The sequence below is a fragment of the Rana temporaria genome, chromosome 10 (genome assembly GCF_905171775.1).
Source record: "Rana temporaria chromosome 10, aRanTem1.1, whole genome shotgun sequence".
Lineage (NCBI taxonomy): Eukaryota > Metazoa > Chordata > Amphibia > Anura > Ranidae > Rana > Rana temporaria.
In genome coordinates this window covers 7933926-7951959 of record NC_053498.1, presented here as the reverse complement: position 1 = coordinate 7951959, position 18034 = coordinate 7933926, and the positions used below count along the sequence as shown (strand labels likewise).

Below are 18034 nucleotides of genomic sequence, written 5' to 3'. Positions count from 1 at the left end.
CTCTATTTGTGGGAAAAAAAGGACGCCAATTTTGTTTGGGAGCCACGTCGCACACCGCGCATTTGTCAGTTAAAGCGACGCAGTGCCAAATTCGCAAAAAGTGCTCTGGTCTTTAGCCAGCGAAATGGTCCGGGGCTGGTTAAAGCCCAAACTGAAGTTAAAGTTCTTTAGAAAAGCCTGTCCTTTGCCAGCATACTGCAGAAAATGAACCTTTGTCCCTTATTGCTACGTCGTGAACAAAGGAGGTCGCACACCGGACGCAGTCGCCATTCAAAGAATGCTTTGCATTGTCTCAATGAATGTGTCAGAATGTTTATACTGAAATAATAAAACAGTATTGTATTTATGAAATTACGCAAATCTTGGTTTTGGGAGATTTACCCTTTTCCATAAATATCAACAAGAAATTCAAGTTAGTTTATCTGTGCTGTTTTGAAGACAAGTGACACAAATGATATGCTTAAAAATATATATTTATTAGCTAAAAATACAGTGCAAAATAATATCAGGTATATTCCGTGGTAATACAAATAAATGGATAAACTTCTACATATCAAAGATAAATGATGATACATATGATATTCACATTTCTACGCAAGCTCCTATTGCAAAATACCACATTTCGATTCTTGAATGATACTTGTACATTTTGGACTTGGTAACTTAACCACTTAAGGACCGCCTCCTTCACATATACGTCGGCAGAATGGCACGGCTGGGCACAAGCACGTACAGGTCCGTCCTGTACTAGTACCCAGCCGTGGGTCGCGGGAGCGTGCCCCGCGACCCGGTCCGAAGCTCCGTGACCGGGACCGCGGGACTCGCGGACCCCGATCACGATGCAGTCCCGCCATCGGTCCCCGGAGCTGAAGAACGTTCCCCGTTCCCCGTTCTTCAATGTGGCGGCGTCATCGATCGTGTCATTCCTTTTATAGGGGGACACAATCGATGACGTCACACCTACAGCCACACCCCCCTACAGTTGTAAACACACTTCAGGTCACACATAACCCCATCAGCGCCCCCTTGTGGTTAACTCCCAAACTGCAACTGTCATTTTCACAATAAAGAATGCATTTTAAATGCATTTTTTGCTGTGAAAATGACAATGGTCCCAAAAATGTGTCAAAATTGTCTGAAGTGTCCGCCATAATGTCGCAGTCATGAAAAAAATCGCTGATCGCCGCCATTAGTAGTAAAAAAAAAAAAATTTGCACCACTTCCTGGTAGAGACTCCCGGGGGAGTCCGGCCCCTCCGCACAACCGCCCCCCCCCCCCCCCCGTTGTGTTTTGGGAAACACTTGGCTACCAGAACACAACGGGGACCAGTGGGAATGGCGCAGCGCGACTCGCGCATGCGCAGTAGGGAACCGGGCAGGGAAGCCGCAGAGCTTAACTTCCCGATTCCCTCACCGAGGATGGCGGCGGGGGAAGCTGTAAGCCGAGCTACCGCTCGGCTTCAGCTGCCGACGTCGCGGGCGACCTGGACAGGTAAGTGCTGTATTAGTAGCTGCTGGCCTTTAAAAAAAAAATCAGGTGAACCACCGCTTTAATACTGCAGTTAAAAATCTACCAACATAGCAACAAGTGATGAAAAGATGATCATTTTTCCTATTGGCTAAAATAAAAAACATCAAAGTACAAAAACGTTGGATGACGCTGTATGCAAACGCGCAAATGAGCATGAAAAAAAGACCGAACGACCGACGCTCAGGTGTGAATGCAGCCTTAGGGACTATTTGCGACGTAATTCTGAGCATGCCTGCATGCGCCGTTCGTTCGGCCCCTCATTTACATGGGGTCACGGCTCATTGTAATACAACACGCCCACTGCCTCGATAATTTGAATTAGGCGGGCTTACGCCGGCCCATTTACGCTACGCCGCCGTAACTTAGGGCGCAGGTTCTTTCTGAATACGGTACTCGTCGTTACGGCGGCGTAGCGTATATGAGATGCGCTATGCCCGCCTAAAAATACGCCAGTCTTTCTGAATCTGGCCCTATATGTTACCATGCCCGCATCCCTGCAATAAACCATTGTGCCCAGGGCAGCTTCCTTTCCTGCTCGCCCCTTGTCCCAGCCCTCCATGGACGTACTCCATAGCATTCTGGGCTCAAACCACCAATCCCCCCCCCCCCCTCTTCCTTCTGGTACCTTGTAGGCATAAAACAGCACAAGCTTAAAGTGGAGTTCCACCCATAAATATAACATTACATCAGTAGTTTAAAAAAAATGTCATTAGTCCTTTTACGAAAAACATTTTTTTTTTTTAGATGCCTTCAAAGTGTTGTTGCTAGGCAGAATAGTTAATCTTCCCACTTCCTGCACCTAGGTGCTTAATGCTTCCTAACCTACACCGCACAGACTCCTGGGAATGTAGTGGGTGTAACTTTCCAGGAGTCTGTGCACTCCCCAGTCTCGAAGAATCATGTGACTTGGACAGCACAGGTGCTGAAACCTGATCTGACACTGCTCGTGCAGCACTGAGCATGTGCAAAATCTGCAAGGCTGAAATCCAGGAAGTCATACAGTCTGGCTTCATGATGCCCACACTTAAGATGGCCCCAGTCAATTTCTATTTTATAAAGTGTCTAAATGCTGTAACAACCTAACAAAACGGACCTTAGTTTACAGACATGGGGCCAGATTCTCAAAGGCGTTACGACGGCGCAACACCATTAGCGCCGTCGTAACACCTCATCTGGCCCCGGGTATCTATGCGACTGATTCTCAGAATCAGTTGCGCATAGGTACCCATTAGATCTGACAAGCGTAAGGCTGTTACGCTGTCAGATCTTAAAAGTAATTTTTTTTCCCGCCGCTAGGTGTCGCATCGTCGCTTTTCCCCGTCGTCTATGCAAATGAGGTAAGTACGGCAATTCCCGAACATACGCAAGGTCGACGCAGCGAATTAACGTCGTTTGCGTAGCGTACCCGACGCGTAAGGTTGCCCCTGCTAATTAGCAGGCGCAACCAATGTTAACTATGGCCGTCGTTCCCGCGTCGAATTGACTAAAAATTACGTTGTTTGCGTAAGACGTCCGTGAATGGCGCTGGACGCCATTTACGTATACATCTAGGCAAATGACGTCGGGGCGACGTCATTTAGCGCAATGCACGTCGGGTAATTTACCCGACGGAGCACGCGCAGTATGCTCGGCGCGGGAGCGCGCCTAATTTAAATGGTGCCCGCCCCATTTGAATTGGGCGGGCTTGCGCCGAGCTATCTAACGCTACACCGCCGCAAGTTTACAGGTAAGTGTTCTGAGAATCAGGATTTAAACCTGTAGACCTGCGGCGGTGAAGCGTAGAGCTCATACATTACGCTGCCCAGGAGCAGCGCTAATGTATGAGAATCTGGGCCTAACTTTACTAGACTACATTAAGCTTGTGTATTACAGGGGTATTTATATTTAAAAAGTGAAATTGCGGCCGGAACTCCGCTTTAACCGACTCCATTTAATCTTGAATTCCTAAAGACTGAAGATAAAAAAAATATATATAATTTTATTTTTCTAATTTCGAAGGTCCTATCAATACAGCAGGTCGGAGGATACAACTTTATGATTTTTTGGGGGTCCTCTGAGTTTTTGAAGACACCGTTTTGGTTTAAAAGGATGCTCTAACAATGCTGAATGAAATGATGCCGAAGTAACACACGACTCCAAACATCAGAGACACGACATTAAACATTAACGCCGTGCTGGAGTATCTTCTCGCTGAGATCCAGTCCTGCTTTGCCACGGCGTCGCTCGTCTGCAGAAGATGAGAGAAAAGAGTCACTTTGTAAATAGATGTGTGTACACATTGCATGGACCCAAGTAGTCAGGGCACTCCTTCTAATTAGGGAAATCGGCTATTTAAAGTAGAATTCAAAGCAAAACATTTATATTTTTAACCACTTCCATACCAGGTACTTACGCAGCTTCCCGCCCAAGCCAATTTTCAGCTTTCAGCACTGTCGCACTTTGAATGGCAATTGCGCGGTCATGCTACACTGTGCCCAAAGAAAATTGGCGTCCTTTTTCCCCCACAAATAGAGCTTTCTTTTGGTGGTATTTGATCACCTCTGCGATTTTTTTTTTTTTGCGCAACAACTAAAAAAAGGCTGAAAATTTGGAAAAAAAATTACGTTTTTATTTTTTTCTGTAAATTTTTTTGTAAATAAGTTTTCTCTTTCAATTACGGGCACTGATATGGCGGCACTAATGGGCACCGATGAGATGGCACTGATGGACATCGATGAGGTAGTACTGACGGGCACAGATGAGGTGGCACTGATTGGCGGCGCTGGTATGCGACACTGATGGGCACACATAGGCGGCACTGATGGGCACACATAGGCGGCACTGATGGGCACACATAGGCGGCACTGATGGGCACTCATAGGCGGCACAGATGGGCACTCATGGGCGGCACTGATGGATACTTATGGGTGGCACAGATGGGCACTGATAGGTGGGCACTGGGCATGGATGGGCACTGTGGGGTGGCACTGATGGACACTGGGGTGGCACTGATGGACACTGGGGTGGCGCTGATGGACACTGGGGTGGCGCTGATGGACACTGGGGTGGCGCTGATGGACACTGGGGTGGCAGCACTGATTTTTGCCAGGTTGCCAGTCAGTGCCCATTTGTGGGCACTGACTGGCATCTTTTTTCTTTTTTTTAATGCTTTTTTTTTTATTTATTTTTTAGACTTTTTTTATTTATTTTTTTGCAGGCTTTTTTTTTTTTTTTTTTTCCACCCTGGTGCTCCAGGGTGGGCATCCCTGGTGGTCCAGTGTGGCGATCCGAGGGGGGGCTGCGCTGATAAACAATCAGCGCGAACCCCCCCTGTCAGGAGAGCCGCCGATCGGCTATCCTCTACTCGCGTCTGTCAGACGCGAGTGAGGAAGAGCCATCAACGGCTCTTCCTGTTTACATCCTGATCAGCCGTGATTGGACACGTCTGATCACGTGGTAAAGAGTCTCCGCCGGAGGCTCTTTACCGAGATTGGAGATGCAGGGTGTCAGACTGACACCCCACATCACCGATCGCCGCGATGCGCGCCCCCACGGGCGCGCGCGGCATGAAATCCTGCAGGACGTTCTAGAACGTCCTGTCAGGATTTCATAACCACTTCCCGGACGTAAATCGGCTATAGGCTGGGCGGGAAGTGGTTAATGTATGCGGTTGCATAATAATAAACTGTGTAAAGCTGGTTGTTAAAGCGGAGCTCCACCCCATAGGCGTGCGCACAGGGGCCCGGATTCAAGAAGCAATTGCGCCTGCGTAACCATAGTTACACAGCGCAATTGCTTACTTGCCCTTCGCCATTCACGTTCACTTTGAAGCAAATGACGTCCTTGCGACGTCATTTGCCGCAATGCACGTCGGGAAAGTTTCCCGACGGAGCATGCGCTCTACGATCAGCGCGGGAACGCGCCTAATTTAAATGATTCCCGCCCCCTACGGGATCATTTAAATTGCGCGCGCTTACGCCGGGCATTTTGCCGGCGCGCCCACGCAATTTTACGGAGCTACTGCTCCGTGAATCAAGGGCAGCGCAGTAAATTTGCGGGGGCGCAGGGCAAAAACGTTGCCCTGCGCCTCCGTAAAAAATGCGCAAATCTACCGGAATCCGGGCCAGGGTGTGCCAGGTGTGCCTAGGCACACTCTAATCACCCTGTGTGGTGCAGATTGCATCAAAATATACTGCGCTAAACATGCAGTAACGCACAGAAAAATACAGCATTAAATGGCACAGAACACAACGAAATATACAACGTTAAACGTGCAGTAACACACTGGAATATACTGCTTTAAACGTGCAGTAACGCACAGAAATAGACCCCTGATATTTCACCAAAGCTCCCTAATGGGGCTCCTAAAATAAAATAAATATATAATAAAAATAAAAAACTACTAAAACTGTCCACTGCCCTACTGACACCGTCCACCGCTCTGCTGACACCATCAGTATACTGTATATACACATGCAAATAGGTTTGAGCTTTGGGGTGCACACCGTAATGCAATAGGCTGCGCACACCTATGCTCCACCCTAAAGTGGAACTCCCGCTGATCGGAACCCTCCCCCCCTCCGGTGTCACATTTGACACCTTTCAGGGGGGAGGGGGGTGCAGATACCTGTCTAAAGACAGGTACCGTATTTATTGCGGTATAACGCGCTCCCGCGTATACCGCGCACCCCTTAAGTTGCCCCGAATCCTGTGGAAAAAAAGTTTTTTTTGTACTTACAGTTTTGGTGTCTTGCGCGGCGTCCATCGGTGGCCTCGTCGGGTCCGGCGTCCGTCTGCGGCTTCGGGTGTCCTCTTCGTCGGGACCGGCGTCCTTCTGTGGCTTCGGGTGTCCTCTTCGGCAGGTCCGGCGTCCATCTGCGGCTTCGGGAGTCCTCTTCGTCGGGTCCGGCTTCAATCTGCGGCTTCGGATGTCCTCTTCGTCGGGACCGGCGTCCTTCTGTGGCTTCGGGTGTCCTCTTCGGCGGGTCCGGCGTCCTTCTGCGGCTTCGGGAGTCCTCTTCGGCGGGTCCGGCGTCCTTATGCGGCGTCCTCGCGTCCTCCCCGCTCCGAGTTTGAATACTGCGCCGACATATACAGAGCGCAGTACACTCGTGTATTGTCGGCAATGCTCGGCAACTCTCGCGCTGACGTCCTGTACGTCCAGGACGTGAGCGCGGATGGAGCCGAGACTGCCCGACTATACCCGAGTGTACTGCGCTCGGTATATGTCGGCGCAGTATTCAAAACTCGGCGCGGGAAAGCGGGTATCGGCGTATACCGCGCACCCACGATTTTGCCCTGATTTTCAGGGCAAAAAAGTGCGCGGTATACGCCGATAAATACGGTATTTGCACCCACTTCCGGCCACAGTCTGTGGGCAGACTGCGGGCAGAACGTCACCTCCCATCCCCCCCCCCCGTTGTGTTCTGGGAACACTCGGCTCCCAGAGCACAGCGGGAGCCAGTCAGCAGGCGCAGCTGGAGCACAGAATCTGGTGCAGCTCTGCATAGAAACCAATCAGCGTCCGGGTTTTATTGGAAAAGCTTAACTGAACAAGCTGAAGTTAGAAGCTGATTGGTTACTAGGCAGAGCTACATCAAAGTCTGTGTATACCAGTTTTAGTAAATCTCTCCCACAGTGTTGTCAGCTCCAACAGAAATTTAGAAGTTCACTGGATTTCTGTCAAGACCAACAGGCAATTTCTGTACTTGCAGTGGCCCGGATTCAGGTAGATTTGCGCATTTTTTACGGAGGCGCAGGGCAACGTTTTTGCCCTGCGCCCCCGCAAATTTACTGCGCTGCCCTTGATTCACGGAGCAGTAGCTCCGTAAATTGCGTGGGCGCGCCGGCAAAATGCCCCGGCGTAAGCGCGCGCAATTTAAATGATCCCGTAGGGGGCGGGAATCATTTAAATTAGGCGCGTTCCCGCGCCGATCGTAGAGCGCATGCTCCGTCGGGAAACTTTCCCGACGTGCATTGCGGCAAATGACGTCGCAAGGACGTCATTTGCTTCAGAGTGAACTTGAATGGCGTCCAGCGCCATTCACGAATCACTTACGCAAACTACGTTTCGCGACACGGGAACGACGGGTATACTTTAGCATTGGCTGCCCCTGCTAATAGCAGGGGCAGCCTTACGCGAAAAACGCCGTACGGAAACAACGTAAACTGCGTACGCAGGGCTCGCGTAATGTTGTGAATCGGCGTTAGTATGCAATTTGCATACTATACGCTGAGCACAACGTGAACGCCACCTAGCGGCCATCACAAGAATGCAGCCTAAGATATGCGGGCATAAGAGCCATATGCCGCACATATCTTAGGCTGCAGTCGGCGTAACGAGGTTCCTGAATCAGGAGCATTCGTTACGCCGGGGCAAGTAAGCAATTGCGCTGTGTAACTATGGTTACACAGGCGCAATTGCTTCTTGAATCCGGGCCAGTGTTTTTAACGAGACAAAGCATGAGGAAATGTGCATGCATTACTGAGATGTATTTATTTATTTTTACTTTGCTAGACATATAGCTGGATTCAGAAAGACTTCCGACGGCGTATCAGTAGATACGGCGTCGTAAGTCTGAATCCGCGCCGTCAAAATGAGATACGCTTCTCAGTTGCTAAGATACGACCGGCGTAAGTCTTAGCTGCCTATTTACGCTGGCCGCTAGGGGCGTGTACGTGGATTTACGCCTAGAATATGTAAATGAGCAAGATACGCCTATTCGCGAACGTACGCACGCCCGTCGCAGTAAGATGCGACGTTTACGTAAGGCGTTTTTCAAGCGTAAAGATAAACCAGCAAAAAGATGGCAAAGCCAATGTTAAGTATGGACGTCGGAACAGCCGTTGAATTTCACGTCGTTTGCGTAAGTCGTACGTGAATGGGGCTGGGCGTAGGTTACGTTCACGTCGAAAGCATTGACTATTTGCGACGTGATTTTGAGCATGCGCACTGGGATAAGTCCACGGACGGCGCATGCGCCGTTTGTTAGGCGCGTCATTTATGTGGGGTCACGCTTCATTACCATACAACACGCCCACTACCAGCCTACTTTGAATTACGCGGGCTTACGCCGGCCCATTTACACTACGCCGCCGTAACTTAGGACGCAAGTTCTTTGTGAATACGGTACCTGCCTCTCTAAGTTACGGCGGCGTAGTGTATCTGAGATACGCTACGCCCGCACAAACTTAAGCCAGTCTTTCTGAATCTGGCTTATACACGTTAGACTTTAACCTACTTCCAATACAGGACCGCGCTCTTACCTTTCTGGAGAAAATTACGGCACCAAGTCCAAGAGGGCAGACACAAAAGATCATACTTAGGATTGACCAGCAAAGATAATCTTTTGGCCTGGACGCCATCCCCACAAAAGGCTGGGTAGCAGCCATGGGGGCATTGGTTGCCTGGTAGACAGGGTATGGCTGCTGATATCCAAAATCTGTAGCTGTTGGATATGGTGGTGGTTGGTATTGATACTGAGGGTGGGGTCCAGGAGCTGTAGTTATGGGATATGGAGGCATATTGGTAGGTGGATAGTGAGGCTGAGGAGCCATAGGTGGGGTGTACACCGGCTGCTGTTGAGTCAAGTTGGCCGGAACGCTTGAATAGTAGGCTGGGTAGGTACCAGGTGGTTGAGCTGTTACCACCTGGGTGGCTGGATAAGCAGTGTTGTACATAACAGGTGGTTGGCCTCCTGGCATCGATGATGTTGTTGGGTAGGGTGGAGGAGCTAGATTGCCCGGAGGTGCAGGAGACCTTGAAGTTGGATAGATGGCCTGGACGTCCTGATAGTTGGGTGGAAGCTCTTGAGCAGTTGTTTCCATTGCATGTGGAGGTAAGTTCTGTTCCATGGGGCCGACTTCAGAGGGTTCCTGCATTGTTCAAGGGGTTTCAGGAGACTTCTATGGCCTTTACCTCGTTTGCCTCCACAGAAGGTCAACTAGAGTCCTTCACGATGAACTGACCAGAAGAAAATGAGGAAAGCCTTTACTGTTCAGATTACAGATTATAGTTTCCACATCATATAAACGTCTTTAGAAGTGCTAGGAAGCCAAACCTGGTTGGGCAACCATGTTGTAATTTCCATAACGTGTGGAAATTGGACATGTATGTGATAATAGTAGTCTGTTTAATGTGTTCTTTCTGCATTGTGAAGAATTTCCATTCGTTTTTAAAACACGTTAATTTTTCGTCTTCACAGGTTTAACCAAAGCTGATAATCCAGTTTTTAGTAGACATCAGCATAGAGAATAATTCCCCCGTACACACGAGCGGAATTCCCGTCTGAAAAAGTCAGATGAGAGCTTTTGGACGGGAATCCAGACCGCGTGTATGCTCCATCGGACTTTTTCCAACAGGGAAAACTGCCGGGGGAAAAAAAAGAGAGCAGGATCTCTTTTTTCCCGTCAAGCCCTGTACACACGGGCAGGAATCTCGCCAGGAAAAAAGCGTTGTTTTCCCTGACGAGATTCTTGGCAAGAATCTCTTGCCGCCCGAGTGTACAGACTCTCCTTTCAAAAGAACCGGGGTTCACTTGAAAGGCAAGAACGCGGTGACGTCACCGCGTACGACGCCATCTTGCTGCACCCTGCGTATGCCTAGGAAGCTACCGCGCATGCGTCAAAGTCATTTCTAGCATGCGCGGGTTTCCACGGCGACAGGTAAGTATACACACTCTCAGGCCTCGTACACACGGCCGAGGAACTCGACGTGCCAAACACATCGAGTTCCTCGGCCAGTTCAGCCCTGAAGCCGCCGAGGAGCTCGGCGGGGCGAGAGCTCCCATAGAACAACGAGGAAATAGAGAACATGTTCTCTATTTCCTCGCCGAGCTCCTCGTCGGCTTCCTCGGCCGAAAGTGTACACACGGCTGGGTTTCTCAGCAGAATTCAGCCAGAAACTCGGTCGGAAGCTGAATTCTGCCGAGGAAACTGGTCGTGTGTACGGGGCCTCAGGTTTTCTCGGCAGGAAAACTGTTGAGAATCTCACGACGAAAAAAATTGAAAACATGGCCCGGATTCACAGACATCGGCGCATAATTATGCCGCCGTAGCGTGTCTCCTTTACACTACGCCGACGCAGCACTGAATTTACAAAGCACTTCCTCCCAAATCTGCGCTGGGTTTCTCAGGCGTTAGTCGGCGTAAGTGGAATTGAGCGTGAGCCATGCTAATGAAGCGTGACCCCATGCAAATGATGTGCCGAGCGCCAGACAGCTACGTATCGCCAACTGCGCATGCGCCGTCCCGTGGGCGCATCTCAGTGCGCATGCTCACAATCACGTCGGAACAACTGCCTAAGATACGTCGGATCACTGCCTACGGCTTGAACGTAACCTACGCCCCCGGCCCTATTCACGTACAATGTAAACTACGTAAAATACGCCGGCTTGTGTTCCCTGGTGCAGCCCTTTGCATGTCTGCTGCCGAGTTACACCTCCTTTATGGGGCATAACTTTACGCCGTACGTACAACTTACGCGCACCAGTCGTAGCCTGCGTCGGGCGCAAGTACGATCGTGAATCGGCGTATCTCCCTCATTTGCATATTTGAATAGAAAATCAATGGGAGCGTCACATGCGTCCAGCGTAAATATATGCGCCCACTATACGCCGGCGTAGGCAAGTTACGTCGGCCGGATGAAGCCTATTTTTAGGCGTATCTTAGTTTGTGGGTCGGCACATAGATACGACGGCGCACATTTGTACTTACGACGGCGTATCTTGAGATACGTCGGCGCAAGTGCTTTGTGAAAAAAGTAGGATGGTTTTTCCTACGGAACACCTGTCAAGCCTGCCTTGCATACACACGGCCGCACAAAAGTTCGTTGAACTTTTGACTGCCAAGAACGCGGTGACGTCAAAGACTATGACGAGCCTGAGTTTCTATGCTTCTGAGCATGCGTTGATTTGTTTCCGAGCATGCGTTGGAATTTCGGTCGGATTGGATCCGATTTTTTCCTGATGAGAAAAAAGAGAACCTGCTCTCCATCTTTTTCCAGCAGTTTTTCCGTTGGAAAAAGTCAGATGGAGCATACACACGGCCGGGATTCCCGACTAAAAGCTCTCATCTGACTTTTTCCAATGGGAAAACTGATCGTGTGTACGGGGCATTATGCCTCGTACACACAAGCGGTTTTCCCGTCTGAAAAAGTCAGATGAGAGCTTTTGGACGGGAATCCCGGCCGTGTGTATGCTCCATCGGACTTTTTCCAACGGAAAAACTGCTGAAAAAAGATGGAGAGCAGGTTCTCTTTTTTTCCCGTCAGGAATAATCCTGGCGGAAAAACCGTTTGTCTGCATGTTTTTCCGACGCGCAAAAAAAAAATCATGCTCAGAAACAATTCGACGCATGCTCAGAAGCATAGAACTTAATTTTCTTTGCTCGTCGTAGTCTTTTACGTCACCGCGTTCTTGGCAGTCAAAAGTTCAATGAGCTTTTGTGTGGCCGTGTGTATGCAAGGCAGGCTTGAGAGGAATTCTGTCTGAAAAACTATTGTTTTTTTCCCGACGGGAATTCCGCTCGTGTGTGAAAGGGGCATCAGCCTTTTTTTATATGCTTTTTGGAAACCCCAGTGGCCTGATCCCATTTCTGAAATTCCTAGTACCTCTCAGTGTTGTTCCCTTTATATAGCCGAGCAAGGTAGTCTACCTTCTGCTGCTGTATTTTTGGTATAGCGTCCGGTTAGGGTGGTATAGTGTCAGGTTAGGGTGGTAGTGCCAGGTTAGTGTGATATAGTGTCAGGTTAGAGTGGTAGTCCCAGGTTAGGGTGGTATCATGTCAGGTTAGGGTGGTAGTTCCAGGTTTGGGTGGTATAGTGTCAGGTTAGGGTGGTAGTGCCAGGTTAGGGTGGTATCATGTCAGGTTAGGGTGGTAGTGCCAGGATAGAGTGGTATAGTGCCAGGATAGGGTGGTATAGTGTCAGGTTAGGGTGGTAGTGCCAGGTTAGGGTGGTATAGTGTCAGGTTAGGGTCAGGTTAGGGCGGTAGTGCCAGGTTAGAGTGGTAGTGCCAGGTTAGTGTGGTATCATGTCAGGTTAGGGTGGTAGTGCCAGGATAGGGTGGTATAGTGTCAGGTTAGGGTGGTAGTGTCAGGTTAGGGTGGTAGTGCCAGGATAGGGTGGTATAGTGTCAGGTTAGGGTGGTAGTGTCAGGTTAGGGTGGTAGTGCCTGGTTAGTGTGGTATAGTGTCAAGTTAGAGTGGTAGTGCCAGGTTAGGGTGGTATCATGTCAGGTTAGGGTGGTAGTGCCAGGTGAGGGTGGTGTAGTGTCAGGTTAGGGTCAGGTTAGGGTGGTAGTGCCAGGTTAGAGTGGTAGTGCCAGGTTAGGGTGGTATCACGTCAGGTTAGGGTGGTAGTGCCAGGTTAGGGTGGTATCATGTCAGGTTAGGGTGGTAGTGCCAGGATAGGGTGGTATAGTGTCAGGTTAGGGTGGGAGTGTCAGGTTAGGGTGGTAGTGCCAGGATAGGGTGGTATAGTGCCAGGATAGGGTGGTATAGTGTCAGGTTAGGGTGGTAGTGTCAGGTTAGGGTGGTATCATTTCAGGTTAGGGTGCTAGTGCCAGGATAGGGTGGTATAGTGCCAGGAGAGGGTGGTATAGTGTCAGGTTAGGGTGGTAGTGCCAGGTTAGGGTGGTGTAGTGTCAGGTTAGGGTCAGGTTAGGGTGGTAGTGCCAGGTTAGAGTGGTAGTGCCAGGTTAGGGTGGTATCATGTCAGGTTAGGGTGGTAGTGCCAGGTTAGGGTGGTATAGTGTCAGGTTAGGGTGGTAGTGCCAGGTTAGAGTGGTAGTGCCAGGTTAGGGTGGTATCATGTCAGGTTAGGGTGGTAGTGCCAGGATAGAGTGGTATAGTGCTAGGATAGGGTGGTATAGTGTCAGGTTAGGGTGGTAGTGCCAGGTTAGTGTGGTATAGTGTCAGGTTAGGGTCATTTTAGAGTGGTAGTGCCAGGTTAGAGTGGTAGTGCCAGGTTAGTGTGGCATCATGTCAGGTTAGGGTGGTAGTGCCAGGATAGGGTTGCCCCTTTAAATTCATGGCATTTAGGGAGACAGAATCGTTAAAGTTCACAATTTTATTATAAACATTGCAGATGATTGTTTAGGAAATATTCACTTTTGTGAATAAAGATCCAACCTGAATAAGAAGCTGGCCGAATAAGGAGCCAACTTCAGCTTCATGGGGGCTGCATGATGTCCCGACTCCCGACCGTCACAGGGAGGGGGATTTCTGCGTCTCATCTAGTGTCAGGTTAGGGTGGTAGTGTCAGGTTAGGGTGGTGTAGTGTCAGGTTAGGGTCAGGTTAGGGTGGTAGTGCCAGGTTACAGTGGTAGTGCCAGGTTAGTGTGGTATCATGTCAGGTTAGGGTGGTAGTGCCAGGATCGGGTGGTATAGTGTCAGGTTAGGGTGGTAGTGCCAGGTTAGGGTGGTGTAGTGTCAGGTTAGGGTGGTAGTGCCAGGTTAGGGTGGTATAGTGTCCGGTTAGGGTGGTAGTGCCAGGTTAGAGTGGTAGTGCCAGGTTAGGGTGGTATCATGTCAGGTTAGGGTGGTAGTGCCAGGATAGGGTGGTATAGTGTCAGGTTAGGGTGGTAGTGTCAGGTTAGGATGGTAGTGCCAGGTTAGGGTGGTATAGTGCCAGAGTAAATACATGACAACATGAATAGATAAGAGAATGCTGGTCCGGTTCCCCTCTTCCTCCATCACTTGCACTAAAAGTATGACTCTATGACTATCCCTGCTGCTGCAGAACTTCCTCCTCCCCGTCTCTAAAATAAACATAAAGGAAAAAAAACTCACAAGGGTACAAGCAAGCTGAGGACTGGTTCTGTTTTCTTCTTCTTCCTGGAACTGAAGCCAAAATGTGGTGGGAGAGGAAGAGGAAGGGGCTGGAACACGGGCGAAGTATTCTTGGCAAACACTGAGATGAGACGCAGAAATCCCCCTCCCTGTGACGGTCGGGAGTCGGGACATCATGCAGCCCCCATGAAGCTGAAGTCGGCTCCTTATTCGGCCAGCTTCTTATTCAGGTTGGATCTTTATTCACAAAAGTGAATATTTCCTAAACAATCATCTTCAATGTTTATAATAAAATTGTGAACTTTAAGGATTCTGTCTCCCTAAATGCCATAAATTTAAAGGGGCAATTCTGCAGAAATAACTTTTTCTATATAGAAACCATCTTGGCTCACCCAAATTCCACTTGTTTTATACTCAGTGGTCATCCTACTATGCAGGAAAGTTGAGTTTGGCCCGAGCCAAGTGATAGAAATCATAAAATATGGCACCAAACGTGGCACCATGCCACCCATGCATTTCAATGGGAAATTCCGAATAAGAAGCCAAGATATTCCTATATGAAAACCATCTTGGCTCACCCAAATTCCACTTGTTGTATACTCATTGGGTATCCTTCTATTAGTTAAAGTTCAATTTGGCCCGAGCCAATAAGTGATCTAAATCCTAAAATAAGGCACCATGCCACCCACGCATTTCAATGGGAAATTCCGAATAAGAAGCCAAGATATTCCTATTTGAAATTCATCTTGGCTCACCCAAATTCCACTTGTTTTATACTCATTGGGCATCCTACTATATAGGAAAGTTCAATTTGGCCCGAGCCAAGTGATAGAAATCATAAAATATGGCACCAAACGTGGCACCATGCCAGCCATGCATTTCAATGGGAAATTCTGAATAAGGAACCAAGATATTCCTATAAGAAAACCAAGGGCTAGATTCAGCAAGAATTTACGCCGGTGTATCTATAGATACGCCGCGTAAATTCAAAGCTGCGCCGGCGTATCTTCTTTCTGTTCTCAGAAAGCAAGATACGCCGAAATTAGGCTAAGATCCGACTGGCGTAAGTCTCTTACGCCGTCGTATCTTTGGGTGCATATTTTTCGCTGACCGCTAGGTGCCGCTTCTGTCGTTTTCGGCGTAGAATATGCAAATGACCTAGATACGCCGATTCACAAACGTACGTGCACCCTGCGGATTTTTTTACGTCGTAGGGCGGAAGCAATGTTAAGTATGGACGTCGTTCCCGCGTCAAATTTTGAATTTTTTTACGTCGTTTGCGTAAGTCGTCAGGGAATAGGGCTGGACGTAATTTACGTTCACGTCGAAAGCAATAACGATTTGGAGCAGAATTTCGAGCATGCGCACTGGGATTCTTTCACGAACGACGCATGCGCCGTTTGTAAAAAACTTAAACAACAATAATTTAAATAAAACACGCCCACCTCATCCCCATTTGAATTAGGCGGGCTTACGCCGGCCCACATACGTTACGCCGCCGTAACTTAGGGCGCAAGTTCTTTATTAATACGGAACTTGCGCCCTAATTTACGGCGGCGTAACGTATCGGGGGTTACATTACGCCCGCACAATGTTACGCAGGGCTACCTGAATCCCACGATATTCCAAGATTGGGTATCCTTCTATTAGTTAAAGTTCAATTTGGCCCGAGCCAATAAGTGATCTAAATCCTAAAATAAGGCACCATGCCACCCACGCATTTCAATGGGAAATTCCGAATAAGAAGCCAAGATATTCCTATTTGAAATTCATCTTGGCTCACCCAAATTCCACTTGTTTTATACTCATTGGGCATCCTACTATAAAGGAAAGTTCAATTTGGCCCGAGCCAAGCAATAGAAATCTTAAAATATGGCACCAAACGTGGCACCATGCCAGCCATGCATTTCAATGGTAAATTCTGAATAGGGAACCAAGATATTTCTATATGAAAACCAACTTGGCTCACCCAAATTCCACTTGTTCTATACTCATTGGTTATCCTTCTATTAGTTAAAGTTCAATTTGGCCCGAGCCAATAAGTGATCTAAATCCTAAAATAAGGCACCATGACACCCACGCATTTCAATGGGAAATTCTGAAAAGGAAGCCAAGATATTCCCATGGCCGCCATCATGAATTATGGGACCCCTTACACAGCTTCAGGCATGGGCCCCCTGGAGCAGAGAACCGGGGGGGGGGGGTGCTGCGTCCTGAAATTGAGGCCCTTTACAACAACAAAAAAGAAGAAATAAAGAAAAATATATATAAAAAAAAAAGGGGGGTAGCCATCTGGACCCTTTAATAAAAATAAATAAAAAATATATAAAAAAAAAAGGGGGTTTGCCGTCTGGGGCCCTGGGGACCTCTGGGCCCTTTAATAATAAAAGAAATAAAAAAATATATATAAAAAAAGATTTTTTTTATATAAAAAAAGGGGGATTGTCATCTGGGGCCCTGGGGATCTCCGGACCCTTTAATAATAAAAGAAATAAAAAAATATATATAAAAAAAGATTTTTTTTATATAAAAAAAGGGGGATTGTCATCTGGGGCCCTGGGGATCTCCGGACCCCTTTAATAATAAAAGAAATAAAAAAATACATTAAAAAAAAATATTGATTTTTATAAAAAAAAAGGGGGGGGGGGGGTTGCCATCTGGGGCCCTGGGGGCCTCCAGACCCCTAAAAAAAAAATTTTTTTTTCTTTTCTTTTTTTAAAGGGGGTTGCCATCCGGGCCCCTTACAGGTGTACTGCCTGTACCCCCCTGATGGCGACCCTGGATATTCCTATATGAAAAACATCTTGGCTCACCCAAATTCCACTTGTTTTATACTCATTGGGCATCCTACTATATAGGAAAGTTCAATTTGGCCCGAGCCAAGTGATAGAAATCATAAAATATGGCACCAAACGTGGCACCATGCCAGCCATGCATTTCAATGGGAAATTCCAAATAAGAAGCCAAGCTATTCCTATATGAGGCCTCGTACACACGACAGAGTTTCTCGGCAGAATTCACCGAGAAACTCGGTCAAAACCCGGATTCTGCCGAGAATCTCTGTCGTCTGTACAGTTTTGGCTCGATGGAGCCGCCGAGGAACTCGACGAGAAAATAGAGAACATGTTCTCTATTTTCTCGTTGTTCTATAGGAGAAGGCGGCCCGCCGAGCTCCTCGGCGGCTTCATCCCAAAACTCGACGTGCCAAGCACGTCGAGTTCCTCTGTCGTGTGTACGGGGCCTGAAAACCATCTTGGCTCACCCAAATTCCACTTTTTTTTAACTCATTGGGCATCCTACTATATAGGAAAGTTCAATTTGATCCGAGCCAAGTGATAGAAATCACTTTCATTTATGTGTAGCACTGTATGTACTTTACAGTACTGGTGCTACTGAAATTTAAGGGCAGATCAGAGTGTAGTTAAACTTTGATCCAGATTGTTAGTAGCAAAATGCGGTCTCTGTCTCAGCTTGGCTGTGCTGTGGGCTTATTCTGCTGTACTGGGGTGTTCTTCCAGCCCCGGTGCTGCAGGTGGCAGCAGTGGAGTCAAGGTTTGGGTGCTCTTTCCCAGCAGCCAATCACAGGGGTTTGTCCTCGCTGTGCATGCTGGGAGGGGTATTTATGGGGCAGACGCCATTGGTTCTGGGTCTTCTTTGTCCAATGTGGCACCCTCCTTAAGGGTGGCCACATCACGGCGCCCCGGCGATATGGCTTACCTGGTCGGGGCGTGCGTGC

General features: G+C 48.4%; 1 protein-coding gene across 1 annotated transcript; it reads right to left on the bottom strand.

Annotated features, from left to right (window-relative positions):
- Window positions 1-3494: 3494 nt before the first annotated feature.
- LOC120916252 (classical arabinogalactan protein 9-like) lies at window positions 3495-14452 on the bottom strand. The gene is made up of 3 exons (XM_040327125.1): window positions 14299-14452; window positions 8776-9472; window positions 3495-3757 (listed from the first exon to the last, which is right to left on the bottom strand). Exons 2-3 carry the CDS (start codon window positions 9388-9390, stop codon window positions 3611-3613), a joined length of 762 nt encoding a protein of 253 aa, XP_040183059.1. The 5' UTR covers window positions 9391-9472; window positions 14299-14452; the 3' UTR covers window positions 3495-3610.
- Between the last annotated feature and the right edge of the window lie 3582 nt (window positions 14453-18034).